The sequence below is a fragment of the Cydia pomonella genome, unplaced genomic scaffold, assembly GCF_033807575.1.
Source record: "Cydia pomonella isolate Wapato2018A unplaced genomic scaffold, ilCydPomo1 PGA_scaffold_162, whole genome shotgun sequence".
Lineage (NCBI taxonomy): Eukaryota > Metazoa > Arthropoda > Insecta > Lepidoptera > Tortricidae > Cydia > Cydia pomonella.
In genome coordinates this window covers 1-20,110 of record NW_026907804.1, presented here as the reverse complement: position 1 = coordinate 20,110, position 20,110 = coordinate 1, and the positions used below count along the sequence as shown (strand labels likewise).

Genomic DNA, 20,110 nt, shown 5'->3' with positions numbered 1-20,110 from the left:
GAGGCACAATCGGCCTCCGCGTTAGGCAGCAATTGTATATATGCGTACAAATAAAATAAATGTAACTTGATCAATTCAATTGTGATTTCCATTTACCTTCTTTTCTATATCCATACAAAATATCTATCAAACAAATAAAATTAAAATTTTCTTTTGAAAAATGAAACCATTCCATCAGTATTTTCTTATGACGTTGTCACGTTCAACTATCGTCAGTAAACCGACTTAACAGACAACCGTTTTTAGGGTTCCGTAGCCAAATGGCAAAAAACGGAACCCTTATAGAAGTAGGGAGGATATGCCGATTCCAGCTCACTTTAGGTATTTATCTCCCCCTCCCCCCCCCCCCTCACCCCCCCCTCACCCCCCCCCTCACCCCCCCTCACCCCTCCCCCCCCCTCACCCCCCTCCCCCCCCTCACCCCCCCTCCCCCCTCACCCCCCTCTCCCCCCTCACCAACTCCCCCCCTCAACCCCCCCTCACCCCCTCCCCCTCACCCCCCCCTCACCCCCCCACCCCCCCACCCCCTCCCCCTCAACCCCCTCACCCCCCTCACCCCCCCTCCCCCTCAAACCCCCCCCCCCCCCCTCCCCACCCCCCTGCGCCACTTGGTAGTTCGGCAAAGATCCGTTAGATGGCGCCACTAGCCCCCCCTTCCCCGCCGCCTCCCCGCCCTCCCCCGCCCCCTCCCCCGCCGCTGCCCCCTGGCCCCTGCGCCCCTTGGTAGTTGTGCATATATCCTCGCCAGTTGGCGCTACTTTCTATGTTTAAGGTATTTATCTCCCGAGGGAAAACTTCGCTAAAATAGATGGCACCACTTTGTACGTGTACGACAAACAAAAAGTGACGAGGTGGCCTCCAGTGGCGAAGGTCGGATTCGAACCAGCGTCTTTAGCTGACCGGGGCGTCTTTAGCCAGTTAACGTCATGAACCCCTAGGCCACCCCGTCACGGTGAAACTGGTCCTAATTTCTCGTTACTGGCTCAATTTAGGTATTTATCTCCCGACGTGTTGCATCAGCCGCCACCGTGGCGCCGACGGCCACCTGCAAATTCCTACGTGGGCGTCGAGGTCGATCGAGATAAGAGAGAGAATAAGTTAGATTTAAAATATGCATATATATATTTATATGTTTATATATTGGCGCTACTTTGTATGTATCTGACGCCACAGAGCACGTGTACGCGTCAAGGTCCAGGTCGATGGCATCGGCTTGCTCCAGGTGCGGTTGGTTTTGGAGCTTGTGGTCAACAAATATATGGACTTTGTACTTTTCCAACTGCCCAATAAGTTTGTTTTAAAATATGCATACGGGCATATTTGCAAGAGCACATAATATAGAGTGGTTAAAACCGGATAGAAAAATGTATATTTTCTTGAATACCTGGGTATTCGATATTTATCCAGGTACTAGTCGTAATGTTAAACATACATGTTTTTACTTACATTACGGGATGTTTCATGTTAATCTAAAAGTTGTAACTATTTCTAGTTACATCTGGTAACATTTACATCACACTTTTTAGAAAAGGGAGTTTCTAAACCTAAGTATGTCGTTAACTAGCAAAGTCGAGTATATCTGTATGTGAATAATAAATAAATATCGAATATCCAGGTATTCAAGAAAAATACATTTTTATATCCGGTTGTAACCACTCTATATTATGTAATAGGTATTTTTTAGCTGACCTAATTCCGATTCCTGGTACTGGTGAACTTATTTATACCACGTCGGTGGCAAATACTGTCCGCCTGATGATAAACTGTCACCGTAGCCTATGGATGCCTGCACCTTTAGAATTGTTACACGCGCATTGCCAACACTTTAAAAACCTATACACTGCTTTTTGAATTGGGAATGGGAAATTTCCTATAGCTCGTTGAACAATAATGTGGAGAAATGATCATGTATGCGCAGGTGTGTAGATAGATAGGTATACTGAAATAAAAAAAAAAGTTTAAAAGTGAATGAGTAATTATTTATTTACCAATAATTTAGCTATTTTACAATGTCCCCATGCAAGGGTTTTATTACCATTGTTCAAAATGAATCTCTTTTCATCTTTACCACAGAGAATTTTCTTTCTTCTAATTTGAGTGTACATATTGTGCTTATCACTAATCAAATTATACATGTTATCATAGAGAGTTTTACTCAAGTCTAAACAGGTATAGTATTTATTAAAATTTAACCTACGTACAGCAGCGGCGTTAACACCTTTGTTTTTTTTTATACATTTAATTTCGTTATTGTCATCCGAGTCTAATATATACGCATACATTTTTGCCCTTAACCCAACAAATTCTCGTATTATTCTTCCATTGTTTTCGTCCTTCATCATGCCCACAACCTTTTTATTGACTTGTGGTAAATTATATACGTTGTTTTGAGGCAAATCTGAAGTGTCAAATCTGCTTTGCAAGTCAGGTTTAATGTCTTCGTAAAAGTTATCTGTTTTGATATGATAAACAAAAGAGTCGGTGTCCGTGTATAAAAGGCTTACATTATCACCGTATTTATTTAACATGTAATCATAGTGGAAGTTGTACATGATTTGTTTACTCAAATCTAATACACTAAAACCTACATAAATAGGTTTGTCGTATACAATTATGGTTTTGTTCATTTGCACAGCTACCAGTTCTTCAGAGAAAATAGAGGCACTGTGGAAATTTGGTCTGGAAATGTAACGATCGAGACCATATGTAGGTTTTGTTCGTTGCTTATGTTCACTGTGCAAAGTATCCCACTGTTTACACAACTTGACATCAACCCTTTTCTCGACATTTTCAATAGTTTTCCCGAATATGGAGTTATTCATGAGTTTAAAGAAATCTTTTTCAAAACTGTTTTTAGCTTGGACTCTCATTTGCGAATTTAAGTCAATATATGATTTTAGCCAAGATGATTGATTGAAAGTGAGAATTCTATGAATTTTCTTACAAATTAACCCTTTTTTAATATATAGTTTGAGGTTAGCATAGTGCACAACATAATTGGTTTTGTTATCGAACGTTAGCAATAACTTTTTAATTTTACCCTCAATTGGTAGTTTGGTTTCAGCACAGAAAGGGTAATCATTATGCAAGTCATGTAAGCTATGTGGATACTCCAAATCTACTTCCAATATATATCCAACATCAGAGTCTATCCGTTGTGTTGATATATCAAACAGTTTAACCTCGTCTTCACTCATCCACCTAAAGTTATCGATTGGAAGCGGGCGTCGCATGGCATCACCGTAAAGATTATTTATATCCAAATAGATGATAAAACTGCTGTCCTGATTCACGTCATAATCATGCATGAATATATTATTGGCCTTAGCATAGCGGTTTGACGCTTGACAGACACCACCTCTTATACCTTTCTTTATAAATTGAATCATTTCATAGTCCGTAAACAATTCTAGGCATACTTCGGTATGTTTCAACATGGCGTCCCAACTCAAACCGGGTGCAGTGACATATTGACACGGATCTAATTCATACGCACCTATACACACTTGTCTAAAGTTTTCAAACACTTCAGCCAATAATAGAACATCTGTCTTTAAATATAAGTCACAGTATTCACCCAGAGTTGTAATATTGAACGCATCCCAAACATCTTTTGCATGTTGGTAATCCTCATCGGAAATATTTAAGTCCGTGAGGCTGCTATAGAAGGCGGCCTGAGGGGGTAGCGCAGTTTCCTCAAGCCGCCTCCAGTCACTTACATACTCGTAAGGGAAAACTCCCTTACGCGTATGTAACTTCATATATTTCTCACGTTCGTAACAATTATCGGATGGTGGTAAGAAATTTGGTAGTATTTTGAATTGGTCCTGTGAAAGGTTTGAAACTAGTTTATCCAAGCTACTTGACATGAATTTATACGAGTCGACAAACCTTAGACTGTATTCGTCAATCCTTAAATCGAATGAAATATATTTTTCCTTGTTAATGGGAATGCAGGTTAACTTTCCCTTAATCTTGGCTAATTCCTTAATGAATAGATGACAATCGTAACCGCTCAAATTGTGAAAGACGACTGGTATAAACTTTGGTAATTGGTAATTCAAATTACATGAATTGTGTGTTTTGCCTCTAATATTACCCGTTAAATGACAATGATCAATTACATAAGCTTCATCATCTCCAATTTTTTTCTTGCAAATATGACATATATTGGAGGATGTGTTAGCACCGCTGCTGTCGCTGTAATTTTTTTTTGGTGGTACGACTTTTTGCAAGATTTTTATAATTCTATCAGCGTCTTCACGAATGCTCTGTATAAATTTCTCCACACAATCTTCACCGCGATAGATAACAAATTTGGATAAATTATTGTCATATTCACAATGAATATAATAGGAAAAACTACATGGCACATGTTTATGGGTGTTACAAGTAGCACTTGTAGTAGTAGACTTTTCATTATCTAACGGAACTAAAATCGATTCAAAGTCACCATAAATTACAAATGGCACTTTCATTTTATTTTTATAATTTTTGAAACGTAAGTATTTATTATTAGGCTTAGGTAGCTCTACAAGTGTCTCCCCACAACCAATTGCTCGGTGTCGATCTAGTTTATTTTTATTTGCAAAGGGGTGTAAACACCCATCACATATCCATGTTGTTTTTCCATGCTTACTAATTTGCGAACTCACTAAACGAGACAAATTTTTAATCCAACAATAATGTGAAACATCACCTCTCTCAAAATATAACAAATTTACATGATTTTCGCAAGACATTTTCGAAATACGTAGAGGTACAATAGTCAGACCCCTGTCATCCCTTTTCTTATCTGTATCAATACCATATACATTAACACTGATTTTATTTAATTTTTCAAACTTTTTAATGTCCGAGAGACAAACCGGATCTTTTATACCTGTCACGTTAAAAATGTCTGTATAATGTGGGTACGATGAGGGACGATCACTGTTTTTATCAACTGGATAGAGAGCACTAATGATGGCCCAATAAAAACACTTGTTATCACGATTTTTCACGTTAACACATGCATTCTTCGATTGTACCTCGGGTGGCAGTGGTATATATGTAGATCCTTTGAGTGGTTGATATTTGTTAACGTTGACGTTGAGAAACTCAATCTTCTCGAGACCCCAACCGCTGTCCCTTTCGTTGAAATCTTCACATTTTTTGGAAATACACAAGGATATTTGTTCAAAATACGATGGAAAATCCATACAGTCTTTATGCAGAGCCACGTTTTTTGTGTTGAATGACTTTAGATCACGTATCACTTCACCTTCAGCATTGGTTTTCACAAAAGTACCAAAGAGTTCAACATTTATTTTTACATGTTTATGTGTTTTTAGTTCAATGGTAATCAGCTTTTCAAGCGTTTCTCCAATATTCAACAAATACATTTTAGGATCCAAAATGTCTGCACTCCCATTAATCCGGTATGTAATTATTCTGCACTTGAAGGCACTGTCAACAATGTAAACAGCACCGTCGGCAGACTTTTCTTGTGCACAAAGCAGGATGTGGCGGTCACTTTCCGAATGAGATATCAAACAGTTTGATAATACATCTTCGTTACAAAAGTTGCAATGATGTAACAACGCCATGGTGATGCTTCAATTCACTCGCTCAGACAACGGTACGGTCGTGCCGTGAGGCGGGCTGCGGGCAACTAAGTGAGTTGCATCATGCCATGCGCTGGCGTCTGCGGTGCGCGGCGAAGCGGGGAAGGGGAGCCTAGCCGGCGCCGCGCCCACGCATGATTTGCACGTGTCGACACAGTGAGTCATTATTGCATCATCGGGCTTGACTGAGAATGGTTAGAGAAAACGGGGATTTCCCGTCGACCAAACACAAGTGAATGATTACATATCTTCAAGTATACTCTGGTGAACCCACTTTGTGAGTAGAAAAAAAAGACGTAATATTCAATTATTACTGCGCGTTATTACTGTACAGCCTACAATTGCATTGGTGTAGGGGAGGAAGAAAGATAAGGTTCTATGTTAAAATAAATAATAAATAGGTTAGTTATTGTTTTTTATTTTTATTTTCATGAAACTTTAACCGTTTCAATTGAAAATATAGGTATTACACAAAATATCGGTGGCATAACACTTGATTTCAGAGTCGACAATATCGTTTACATTGCACAAACTACCTATAATATTGCGTGCATGTTGAACATTAGCGGGGTGATATATCTTGAAATGTTTCTTGAAGAAGTTGAGACGGTTTTCGTAGGTAGACTTTATTTTGTTCAAGTATCCGATACGTGCGTTAATACACTCCATAACACATTCGATATGACTCCATTCCATGTGGTTTATCACCAAGGGGTGTGTGTTCGTCACCGGTTCATTGTCACAGCTGAGTAAAAGTAACGGTACAGGAGAGATACACATCCGAAGACGATCGCACTGAATCAGCTCTGGTGAAACACACATTGGGCTATGAAAGAAGTTTCCAATGACGTCAACTTTTTCCGCAAACATTGCATTCCATTCTTCACAGGTGAGTTCATAATGGCCATTAAAACTGACACAGGTATGTAATCTGATTTTAGCTTGAATAAACTGCAACTTCAAGTATACATGGATATTTGCAATCGGAGCACTTGCACCAGCAGGACAGCGTTTGAGATTGTAGACACTCTTGCTCAGCTCACAGCAACCATCACCAGCACCGGAACAATCAATCGACGGTGTGTAAGAAGGTAAAAAAATGTTTGAATAATTCATTTTTTAAACGTATTTTCAAAGTTCCAAGACACGTTTACAATTGAGGGTGGTCAATGCTCTACTGAATGATTTTACGTGTGGCACTGGTGAGAGCGTTGTACTCAAACAGTGAATCATTGATAATGAGACAGTATGCCGTGGTGTTGGCAGGTACATTCTCTTTAAACTCCATTTCCAATTTAATATCAATAGCACCAGCTCCCGAGTTGAAGCTGTCACACTGTCTGGACGTGTCAATGACTATTAATGGAGAGTGTGTCTTGTAATGAGCATAATTTACTTGAGGGCTGGTATGATCACGGCTGTAGTACGATCGTTGGAAATTGGTAAATGCGTCATATAAGAGCGCATAGTTGTTTGTTTTAAATTCAGCCGAAAAAGGATCGTATGGATAATACTGTGCGTTCAAATACACCCTGCAATTGGTAAGATTACAATGGTCGAATATACTCATATCTTTGGTCTTGTCGTTCCTGCGTGCCGTTTGGAAACCAACAATGAGATAGCGAGGTTTCTCAAGCTGAGTACTAGTCTTGATGCACCAAATATGACGTTCTGAGGAAGGTAGTATGGGATATTCATACAGTTCCCACGTGCGGAACGCTATCTGAACTGGTATGCTGCCCTCAACATACGACATTAAGCGCAGTTTCTCCTTATCAGATACTTTTATGACTGGCATCCTCCATGTGACACGAGTGATTTCAATCTCACCATTTGGAGTCGGCGGTTTCGGTACCGTATTCGGATCAACGGGTGCTAAATCTAAACAGTTTACATCTATACTGGCGCGATTTAATATCAACTCGTGTTTCCCATTCATTATTACCTTCTTGTAGTCCTCGGCGAAACCCAAGAAATGAGATAGTGGTATGGTTAATGTAAACTTGTCATGTATCTTTTTAGCACCAACTTCCCACCCCGCTGTCTGAAGACTATGGTCCATTTCCTTGGTGTATGAGATTAGTCCCTTAATGGTGGATGTGATGCCGCAGTTTCTCGCTCGATCAATCTCCACACCGTTCAATTCATAACGAATGTCTTGAAATAAAAAAGCAGCACCATTGTTGACCAGTAGACAGCCTTTCTCCACAGTGCCTTCCACTAATATTTATTTATTTATTTATTTATTTTATTTTATTCGGAAAACCAACAGCTTAATAAACTAAAACTAGGTTAACATAAATATGTATCAGGGAAGCCAATTACAGGTTTCCACAGACAGGATACAAAGGTAGTCATATTACAGGTTAGCACAAAATTAAAGATTTTACAAACGCCAAAACATGCTATGAGAAAAGAAAGAAGTAATTTGTTTCTTATTTAAATCAATAAATTAAAATTAAACCTATGCTAATCTTCTGCAGGCAGGGGAGCAAAGAAACTAGATGCCATGAGGTTTTTAATTGTAGCAGGTTTCATCAGATGTAAATCCAGTTGATCGTTGCTATGACACAGTTCATTCATTGACCTCGGAGCTCGGACAAAGTATGAATTTTGACGATAGTTGGTTTTGGTCGGTGGAAGTGACAAAGGTCGGTAGTGTCTAGAAGAAGCTCTGGGGATACGAAAACTAATATTCATAACCAGTTCCGGGCTATCAACAGATCCGTTTAAGATTTTAGTTAAGTAGACTAAGTCAGTGATTTTTCTTCTCAAATCTAGGGGAAGAAAATGGTGTCTTACGCACCTATCACGATAACACAAGTCTGTAGTTTTAGTTTTGAATTGAAGGAATTTTAAAAACTTTCTTTGAATGGACTCAATTCGTTTAATGTAGATGTCGTAACAAGGATTCCACACAACGGATACATATTCGAGGATAGATCGCACAAACGAGCAGTATAATACTTTTATAGGCTTTACTTTTTTAAATTTTGATGTTGATCTCATGATAAAGCCAAGAGACCTGGAGGCTTTCTGTACTATTTTGTTTATATGATTATCAAATAGAAGCTTGGGGTCTTGATAAATACCTAAATCTCTGGTTGAATGTGAATTGGCGATGCTAGTCGAGTTAAGTGTGTAGTTGAACAAGATTGGGTTGGGTTTGCGAGTAAACGACATGGTATGACACTTTGCAACATTAAGGTCTAATCTGTTTTCGATACAGTATTTAGAAAATCTATTTAGGTCATCCTGTAATAACAAACAGTCGTTAACATTCTTAACAGCTCTATATATTTTAGTGTCATCAGCATAAAGAAGAAAATGAGAGTGTTTAAAAATACAGTGGATATCGTTGATGAAAATGACAAATAGTAAAGGACCTAACAAAGATCCTTGCGGCACACCGGAAGGAATGCCAACCCAGGATGAAGTAAAACCGTTTATTGCAACCGATTGAGATCTATTTTGCACATAAGAAGTGAACCATCTAAAAAGATTTCCGTGGATGCCGCAATTTAATAGCTTCTGAATTAGTATATGATGGTCTATTCTGTCGAACGCTTTACTGAAATCAGTATATATGGTGTCTACTTGGCCACCAGACTCCATGTTACGTGAAGTATAATCACAAAATATTAATAAATTGGACTCTGTAGACTTATTTTTAACAAACCCATGTTGTTCGGTGATAAAAGATATTTTAAGAGATGAATAAACTTGGCTATGGACGATTTTTTCTAGTATTTTAGCAAAAATACATAACTTCGATATAGGTCTATAATTTTTTATGTTAGAACGGTCACCAGACTTATGCACAGGAGTAACAAAGGCAGATTTCCAGATTCTAGGGACAGTGCCTTCAGCCAGGGATCGACGGAAAATAACACAGAGGGGATTAACGAGACTTTCAGCACAATTTGAAATTAAGATAGGCGGTATAAAGTCGGGACCTGCCCCTTTGTTAAGATCAACAGACTTTAACAGTTTAAGGACTTCGTTAGAGTTAATTTCAATGTCGCATATACTAGTGCTAGTAGCGGTAGGTTCAATCATAGGTTGAACGCCACTTGAGCTACTGCAGAGAAAGGTAGTTTTGAAATAATTGGCAAATAAATTGCAAACAGATTCACCAGTATCGGCTTGAGTAGAATCATATTTCATAACAGCTGGGAGACTCTGAGATCCTTTACTGAGCGATTTAGTGTATGACCAAAAATATTTTGGGTTATCTACAACCGCGTTTTCGACTCTGCTGATATAGTTTTTGTAACAAGTCTCCTCTAACATTTTAGCTCTCCGTCTAAGTAATGAAAAAGTTTGTAAATCAGAAAGGCAGCCATACTTTTTATATTTCTGAAAGTACTTATGTTTTTCTTTCAACACTTTTTTTAAAGCCGGACTAAACCACTGAGGATACTTATTTGGGAAAACAATTTTATGAGGTATAAATTTATCTCTTAAATTGTAAATAGTTGAATTAAAAACCGATAAGGCGTCATCCAAAGACCCATCATTAAGAATTGTATCCCAGTTTAAAATATTTAGCTCGGCGCGTATCTTTTCGTAATTGCCTATTTTGTAATTATATACTTGTCTTGTATTAGACGCAAGGGGTGTCGAGGTAATTAAGCACAGTTGTAATGTCAAAGACTTGTGGTGAGCGTCCTCAGGTTCAGCAAGGGGACAGAGACAGGGATTTATTAGAAGCGGTTCGTTCGAGAACGCTAAGTCTAAGATTCTGTTATTAACATTATGTACTAAGTTGAACTGGTCCAAATTGTGTTGATTAAGGGTATCAAAGAAAAATACTTGAGTTTCTCCGGCCAGCCCACGTGGTTCGATAAGGCCATCGGGGAGTAAATGCCAATCTATATTAGGTAAATTGAAATCTCCTAATATGACAAATATATCATTTGGAGCAGATATCATTATGTCATTTAGTTTGTTTGTAAAATTGTGCAATTGGGTATTAAAAGAGTTACCATTGTTTTCTGAGCATAAGTACAATGTACATATATTGATATTCAAACGATTGTTACGCGAACCTGTTAGTATTGTGACCCAGACATCCTCCGCCGAGGAGTGCCACTCAGGTCGCCCGTGAGTGGTGTACTCTTTCCGAACTGCCAACAGAACTCCGCCTCCGTACCGTTGGTCAGTGCGACTGTAGTCCCTATCTACTCGCCATACGAGGTATCGATCATCGAACAATTCACTATTACTAATCCCGTCGAATAGCCATGTCTCCGTTAATGATATGACGTCATAAGTGTTCAATTGAATATTTCTTTTAAATGAATTAGTTTTAGTGCGCAATCCTCTAGTATTCTGGTAGTATATGTTTAAATTATGACCGGAAAATGAAGACTATAAGTAAAATAGAAGTTATGTCGTACAGAATTAACTATCGCTAAATGCATGCGCAAATTAATAACAAATATACACTTCATAATACAAGTACAATAAGCGTTATAAATAATATATTTCAACTGATTTGCTTCTTTCGGGAGTATAAGTAGGGTACACTTTAAATAAGTTTTAAAAATATTTAAGCCCGGTACTGAGAACGAATTGTAAATACAATTATGATTTACTGCAAGCGATTTAGCTCCCAAATTACACAGCAATATAAATATAATGAGCTCTAAGGTCATTTCAATAGGGTTCACAACAATACATCCAACAAAAGGGTTGGACCGAGACTGAATGAACCGGCGAGCGATAAGGAATTCAAGCGATAATGCACACAAAGACATACCCGTTACAGTGCTCCCCAACCGCAGGGCCGCTAAGTGAATACACATAAAACAGTAAACAAAAAAATTAGTGCTACTAAGTATTATTAATAGTATCGAGTGAACATTAGAGTAATTTATATTTTCAGAAGGTCTTGATTCACTTTTATACGAAAGATTGGTGAAGTGTCCGTTTTTCGAGCTAGAATTTTGCAGTGTCTGGTCCAGATATACTTGCAGTTTTTTTCTTTTGCTAGTAATTTTGCCTCCCTCAGCAGCGCTTTATTGTGAAGAGTGAGATGGTCATTGACGTATATCTTCCCATCTCCATGGTATCCTATATCTTTAAGGGAGAGACTGCCATGCCTACGAGATGCAGCTATGTAGTTTTCTTTAGTGAATCGATTATTAAATGCCATAATAATATTTTTAACTGTCTTCTCGTGAAGATTTGGGACGCGAGCAATGTAATTAATATCTTCTCGTCGAACTTGACATCCTATCACTTGAGAAACCTGAGACACAAGCTCGTAGAGATTTTCGGAGCTCTTCATCGGTATGCCTTTTATTTCTACATTATTTGCACGGGCCCACTGCTCTTTCTCCTGCATGTCTTCATTCATCTTTGAGACCTCATCTTGCAATTTTTTTAAGTTGTTTATTTCATGTTCCAAGGTTTTTACCCTGTCGTCAAGGCGTTCAAGGGAGTTTGAGACTTTACCAACTGACTCTGACTCGGTAGTAGAATTAGATCTTGACGGTTGATACATATGTGGATGTTATCGTTGTTTTTGAAAGAGTCATTATACGGAGTGTATGGGTGAAATTCTATACTTTCTATACTGTCATCGAATAACACCTTCTCACCAATGTTTAAGATAGATGACGAGGACATACTTTGAAACCGATACTCTGTAAAAATGTACTGTTTTCTCTAGTCAATTTCCTTGGTTGTTGTTGTTTTTGTAGTGACTGCCGCTGTCTCTCGTTAATACGACGAGTTGTAGTAGTTCTCTCGACGAGAGCAAGATCTCGACTAGTTGTGAAGGTGTTGTTACCAAGGCTTTTATTGTTATGTATAATCATTTTTTTTTTACTTTTTACGAATATGCAAACGAAGTGCAATGCTTTCACCTCGGAAATTTACCGTATTACCGTGCTCGTTTACAATGCGCAATTCAATGTTTTGTATGCGATTGTTACTCTTCTTGACGGGTAGATATATAATATTGGTAGGTTGTTCAATAATTTGGTAGCCGGGCGGGACGTCAGGTGAAAACTCGTGTAAAACATGTGACGGCTTGTTGTTTACGAATGAGCCCTCCACAATATTGCACTCTATTCTTATAGTGTTTGTAATGATTATATTAATTGTTTTATCCGACCAATGTGATGTTTTTGCTTTAAGCTTTTTCGCTGAATAACCAAACAATGACCCTATGCTGTTTGGTTTGTCAAAGCGAATATCATACTTTGGCGAGAATATCATACACTTGGAGGTATTGTTATTTACAAAGATATCCACCAATTTTTCACCATCACCTTTAGCCCTCTTTGTCATTTCCTCGTTCAAGAGGTGTATTATACTGGAGAGCTCGTATGAACCTTCAGGAATTGCGATTACATCATCCCCATAGTGAAACATATTATTGCTCTTATCAACATTAGGAATAGTGTTGAAAGTCTTAAAGTACACGAGAGCACACTCGTAAAAACCATCATTGTCCAATTCTAGAGCCGGTTGAAAGTCTACATTCAACACAGGCTCGTTACCGCTCAGACTTATTGTGAATGATGTCATAGACATGATACTGACGGGTAGACGATTAGTGTAAGAATGAAACTACACATGTAATGCTCATGATATTTATTTAAAACAAACGCTTAGCATTGGTACACAGGAAGGCCAAACATAAGTGTCCACAATTTACAGTATTAAATTTCTGTAATCGATTGTAATTATACTCTACTCGCATGTTGCGCTGTTGTTTGGTACTAGCGGAATCATTTATATAATCAATAAACTCTCGAGGTGGTCTCAAATCACCAAAGCTATCAAAATATAGACAATAATTACCCTTTTTCGCATAGGCACACCAATGTGTACCTTCACCCTGCTGAGAGTCTAAATTGATAATACCAGTTTCATAATAGTGAGGTTTCTTTGGGAGATTATCTCGCATGAAAACACCCCTAAAGTAGGGGATTTTCTCTCTACGTGCAAATCTCACAATGTCCACATCGGTGAGAGCTTGACCAATCGGAGGTAAATCTAATTTCTTGTTTTTTTTTTTTTCGCCACTTTTGCAGTTGCCGATACTGTTGCTGCTGCTGCTGCTGCTGCTCCATTAGCCGGTGTAATGTAGAGTCCCATTCCACGTTTATAAGGTGCTAAATATAAACCTCTACCGACAATCTTGCTTTCATTATTATTATTATTATTTCTATTCCTGACCATTTCATAAATATTTTTAGCAGCAGTGGTAACACCGCCGGCCAAAGTTCCCGTGGCTGCTAAAGCACCCAGTAGCGGTATCAAAGCTGGTAGGAAACCGCCTTTCTTAGGTATTGGAATGACTCGCTGTTTCTGTTGTCCCTTAACAATTTTCCCTTTAACAAAATGTTTAGCAGCTTTTACACCCACTTTTAGTAGTGTATTAGTAGTTGTATCCTTCTTTTTCGCAATGTGTTTTTTTACAGCATCACGAGTTGCTTTAATGACTTTAGATATGGGAATCATACCCATACCGTGTTTAACTTTATATTTCATAATCTTATCTACCGCTAACGCGGCAATACGTTCACCAATTGAATTGTTACCACGCCAACGATTTTCAGCAGCTTGGGCCAATCGCAAATCTGCTTGATGACGTCCCTCCAATGTTTTATCACGTGAGTAGGCAATATCGTGTAATTTACAAGCTTCGTCAAGCGGATTCACACCGGGATCGTTGCGAGCCAATCTCTCCTTCAATCTAGTACCGGGACCGCAATAATTGTAACCGGGTATGTGCGCTTCGAATGGTAGATTATTAATTAAATTATTTATAATACCCCCACCGCTACTATGAGATCGCAGTCGTCTAGGTCGTTTGGGATTATGCTTAACACTAACCCCGCCAATGTGTGTTATCATCTCAAGTATCTATACTTGACTGTGTACGTGAGTATAAAGTATGCCTATATATCTATATAATATTTAAACCTTTGAAATTTGATCATGTATGTGTGTATGTGTGAGTATAAAATACATGTCCTAACGATTTGATACATCACAGTGAAATGAAGCTTAAAAAACAAAACACGTCACTGGCTATTAAAGATTGGAGTGTTGTGCTAGATGATAATGTGAAACCAGCAATGACTCGTCGCTCCCTTAAACATGGCTCGTTGCTGGCGAATAACATTAGATGTCTCATCTGTGGACCTTCCAATTGTGGCAAGACAAATGTTCTGTTGTCTCTGCTCTTACATCCGAACGGTGTAAAGTTTCATAATGTTTATCTTTATTCGAAATCATTGAATCAACCTAAATACAAGTTTCTGAGTGACGTTTTAGAGCAAGCGGGTGACATACCGTTTCACACGTACAATGATAAGAGTCAAGTCGTCCCACCGGACGAAGCTGCGGAGGACAGCGTCATTGTATTTGACGATGTGGCTTTGGAAGATCAAGATGCCATTCGTCAGTACTTTGCAATGGGACGTCATCGTTGGTTAGATTGTTTCTACTTATGCCAGACATATAGTAGGATACCTAAACAGTTGGTACGTGATAATGCCAATCTTATATTGCTATTCAAACAGGACGAGTTGAATTTAAAACATGCCTATGACGATCACGTGAACACCGATATGGGTTGGGAAAAATTTAAGGAAATTTGTCGCGAGTGTTGGCAGAAAAAGTACACTTTTTTAACAATCGACAAGGAGAGAGACATTAATAAGGGTCGATATCGTAAAGGATTTGACGTTTTCATTATTGTATAAAATTTAGTGTCATCTCCGGTTTATTATCAGTTTTATGTTGTCAGCTACTGAAGAACAACGTCGTTTAATTTATATCCTATCAACATATTAGCATCGGCCGTACCAAAAGCAGCAGCAGCAGCAAAAGCAGCATCAGCACATACACTATAAAATAAAATATGTTTGGTAATAAAAAGTTGAAACGGAAACTCGTAGATTCCATTGAGAGTGTAAAGAGAAAAGTAAAAGCGTTGCGAGCAGATAAAACTTTGCTTGACACTTCGCTAGCTCAAACCTTTGAACCAATTACAAAACCGCTCAATGTTTTAATGACTAAAGCTTTAGAATCTAAAGGTAATAATAATAATGATGACAATGCTAAACCAGCAGTAATGAATAACCCCCAGCTCCCTTGATAAAGACCTCCACACCATTGTCAAAACATTCACGTAAAAGGAAATATCTGATTAAAACCGAAGAACCCAATAGTAAACTGATTAAGTGGAGTAATAATCTTTTTACAAAAACACAACAGTTTGATGATGCTGCTGATGATGATGATGATGAAGATGATTCTAATGATGATACTGATAATGATGATGATGATGATGATGAAAGAAAAACAGAGGGAGATGAAGAGTTTAGCGATGCTGAAGATATGAAGTCGGCTCTTGAATTTGATGAAGGTGGTGGTGGTAGTGGTAATAGTAGTATTGATGATCTACAAAATAAATATATGAAACATCTTTTAAAAACATCAAAATACCATTTGGTGTTTATCTCAAGGATAATAAAATGCATATTGGTAATAGTCGGGTTAAAATCATTGATGACGTGTTACATATTAAAGATTCACGATTCAACCTAACTCCTGGACTGTTGGAACTTATCTTTAAAAGAATACCAAACAAGAATATAGTTTTGAGAAAAGATGTAGAGGATTACAATAATATTTTAGACATTACAAACGCTCATCGTAGAGGATTCTCGCCAAACGGCCAATTGAGTGGAGATAGAAGTGTAAAATATCAATGTTACATTAAACAACCACAAGAATCAAAGAAACATAAAGAAGGTGGATGTTTGAACTCTGGTAGAAGAGATGTATTAACAACTAAAACTTTTTATCCTAAAACTGATTATATCTATTGGGATGATCCCAACGAACTGGTGAGCCGTTTACAGCTTTTGATAGCATCACAGAATGCTGGCAACACCTCTCATTCGAACGAGATCAATGCAATCGTTGAGGAACTGACTGAGAGCGGTATAATTTTAAAGTAAGAAAACAGACCCTCTTCTGTTAGCTGTTTTTAAACCTGTTCTGAGCTGTTATCTAATAAAACAGACATGTTTTGTAACTAAGCCTCTCCTCCCTTGCTACCTTGTTATAAATACCGATGAGGCCTCCCCCATCGTTCACTTTCACAATGCCTCTTAACAAGTTTGGACAATACTTGGGTAGCGAGTCTACAATCCGTGACGACTTGAAAGTGGAACGAGATTTAGTAAATTTTGAAAATAGACGGGTGGCAGGAATTCATAAATCTTTTCTTAAAACTGATGCTATTTGTAGGGCTGAATTGGATGAACAAGTAGTATTTTTAAACACAAAGCTAAAGGCAAATATTAAAGATATAAAAGATTTACGGGTAAAGGTTGAACAATTATCAGCTAGAATTACTACACAAACACACGCACCACAACCAGCCCAAACACCATCAGCAACGGCAATAGCTCCAGGAAAGCGATTGAAGAAAAATGAGTAAAGCTCAAGTGGTCAACGAGATACACAGGTATGCGAGAAAAACATTTCCACGTCGTCGATTCATTCAGAGGGGGCTCGATGACACATGGCAGATTGATCTAATTGATATGCAAAAGTACTCCAAGGATAATAACAACTACAAGTACATTCTAGTGTGTATCGATACCTTTTCCAAATACGCTTGGATGCAACCGCTAAAGTCTAAGAGCGCTGAAGATGTTACAAAGGCAATGAGCAGAATTTTGAGTGAAAACGGGAGAAAGCCCAAGAATATTCAATCAGATGATGGAAAAGAGTTTTTCAATGTCAAATTTAAATCGCTCATGAAACATCATCATATCAATCACTACTCTACCTATAGTGTCATGAAAGCTTCCATAGTGGAAAGGCTAATTAGAACCTTAAAACATTGGATTTGGAAACAATTTAGCATGAATGGTTCCTACAAATGGATACAGCTGACAAGTGAAGTGGCACAATATTACAATAACAAACTGCAATCGTACTATCGGTATGGCACCGGCGAGTGTGAATAAAAACAACTCTAAACAGTTGTTACATAAAGTCTACAATCACATTAAAGTCAAACCACGTGCCAAGTTCAAGGTCGGTCAACATGTGAGAATTAGTAAATATAAATCCACTTTCGCCAAAGGCTACACCGGCAATTGGACTACGGAAATATTTACAATAACTAAAGTGCAAACTACTAATCCAGTGACCTATTTACTTCAAGACGCTAATCACCAACCCATCTCTGGATGTTTTTATGAACAAGAGTTGCAGAAAACTAAACACAATGACATTTATCTAGTGGAAAAAGTTTTAAAGCGTCGTGGAAATAAAGTGTATGTAAAATGGCTTGGCTTAAATGAAAAAAGTTGGATAGAAAAAGATAACATTGTGTAACTATTTTACTCAATAAATATTCATTTACTCCAAATCAATGAGGTTTCACTCAATAAAACATTCCTATATTCAGTAATATGAATTTATTATTAATACGTGTACATTAAAACATTTACATTCGCAGCGAGCTAACAATTTAAAATTAAACAATGACAAGGAATAAATGCATCATCACCTTAATATGTACGAGCATTCTTACATTTAGGTTCACATTCATAATCACCGGAAGCTATTATGTTTGGACCTAGCACACAAAATATTACATTGATTAAATAATTAAAAGATTTAGTATTGAACACCCACGCGTGAAAATAGTTCCGCTGTAACGCCACCTAATAACGCAATCCAGTCTTGATAGTTGATTTGAGCATCTCCCACTATCTCTTCTACATCATCGTTTAAATCGTCCCACATTACAATTAACTGGTAAATATGACAATCGTCATGGTGACCTTCGATATACAATCGTTTTAACAATCTCGCTACTTCCGCTCTAAATGTGTGAAATGGCATGGGGAGGCGCCATCTATTAATCAGAGTATTGTTCTGGAACGCTTTATCCACTTGCTTTTACATCCTTGATAAAAAGATTTCATTTCATCGCTCGTATCGCTCTCAGAAGCGCTCTCTAGGCAGTTTGTTTTTCCCTTGTCCCCATCGTCTTGTTGTGCCTTTGCTGTTGCCATCGGTTGTGGTCCGGGTGACGATGGCGAAGTGGAGCTGCTACAGCCACCGTCACAGCCGCCGCCGCCGCTTGTGGTGGTGGACAACCAGCACTGGCAGCACCAAGTGGTGATGGTATTGTTGTCGGCTGGGGAAAATATAATAAAAAATATTGTTATTATTTATATTAAAAGTAAGCAAGTATTCCTAATTGAGAACATAGGGGATAGGTCGAAAGTGATAGATTATTTAAACTACAAAGACAGAACAGAGGTGAAATACTCAAATGTTAATGTGAGTATAATACAACTATACTTACATTTGGTATGTGATGAAGCTTGCGGATCCATGATTTCAACGCAATATTCGTTGTGACACTGTAGTGGGAATATGGTTCAACATGCTCTTTTATAGCAGAAAAATTCAGTGGAGGGGTGGGGTGTAGACGGGCGGGGCGCATGTGGTAAAGAAACGTGTGAAACGGTTCTCATGAACTCTATGAAAAGAGGAAAAGATTTGTTTGTTAAGTTATCGTACAGGAAACGAAACTACATTATTTTGTAATAATTAAAATATAAATATATGTACTTACCTCAACTTTCGGTGCAAACTGAACCATCTTTGTCGAACGAGGTCAAATGTAGTCATTTACATTATTGCTCAACGAGCTATAGGAAATTGGCATCGATACATGCGAATTTCACATAAACGCCTAGTCTCACTACGATTGCATATATAGTCGAGAAATTAGGACCAGTTTCACCGTGACGGGGTGGCCTAGGGGTTCATGACGTTAACTGGCTAAAGACGCCCCGGTCAGCTAAAGACGCTGGTTCGAATCCGACCTTCGCCACTGGAGGCCACCTCGTCACTTTTTGTTTGTCGTACACGTACAAAGTGGTGCCATCTATTTTAGCGAAGTTTTCCCTCGGGAGATAAATACCTTAAACATAGAAAGTAGCGCCAACTGGCGAGGATATATGCACACTACCAAGGGGCGCAGGGGCCAGGGGGCAGCGGCGGGGAGGGGGCGGGGGAGGGCGGGGAGGCGGCGGGGAAGGGGGGGCTAGTGGCGCCATCTAACGGATCTTTGCCGAACTACCAAGTGGCGCAGGCCAGGGGCAGCGGCGGGGGGGGGGGGGGGGGGGGGGGGGGGGGGTGGGGGGGGGGGGGGGGGGGGGGGGGGGGGGGGGGGGGGTGGAGGGGGTGAGGGGGGGGGGGGGGGGGAGGGGGGTGGGGGGGGGGGGGGGGGGGGGGGGGGGGAGAGGGGGGGAGGGGAGGTGGGGGGGGGGGGGGGGGGGGGGGGGGGGGGGGGGGTGGGGGGGGGGGGGGGGGGGGGGTGGGTGGGGGGGGGGGGGGGGGGGGGGGGGGGGGGGGGGGGTGGGGGGGGGGAGGGGGGTGGGGGGGGGGGTGAGGGGGGGTTGAGGGGGGGGGGGGGGGGAGTTGGCATATCC

At 39.4% G+C, this 20,110-nt stretch overlaps 3 protein-coding genes across 3 annotated transcripts; all 3 read right to left on the bottom strand.

Moving 5' to 3' along the window:
* Positions 1-6,780: 6,780 nt before the first annotated feature.
* LOC133533406 (uncharacterized) lies at positions 6,781-7,668 on the bottom strand. The gene has a single exon (XM_061872378.1). It carries the CDS (start codon positions 7,666-7,668, stop codon positions 6,781-6,783), a length of 888 nt encoding a protein of 295 aa, XP_061728362.1.
* A 161-nt stretch (positions 7,669-7,829) lies between these two features.
* LOC133533413 (uncharacterized) lies at positions 7,830-12,117 on the bottom strand. Its single transcript, XM_061872389.1, has one exon. The coding sequence runs from the start codon at positions 12,115-12,117 to the stop codon at positions 11,485-11,487; it is 633 nt and encodes a 210-aa protein (XP_061728373.1). The 3' UTR covers positions 7,830-11,484.
* Positions 12,118-18,621: 6,504 nt separating this feature from the next.
* Positions 18,622-19,284, bottom strand: LOC133533405 (uncharacterized). Its single transcript, XM_061872377.1, has 2 exons — positions 18,976-19,284; positions 18,622-18,804 (listed from the first exon to the last, which is right to left on the bottom strand). The coding sequence occupies exons 1-2, from the start codon at positions 19,114-19,116 to the stop codon at positions 18,622-18,624; spliced, it is 324 nt and encodes a 107-aa protein (XP_061728361.1). The 5' UTR covers positions 19,117-19,284.
* Between the last annotated feature and the right edge of the window lie 826 nt (positions 19,285-20,110).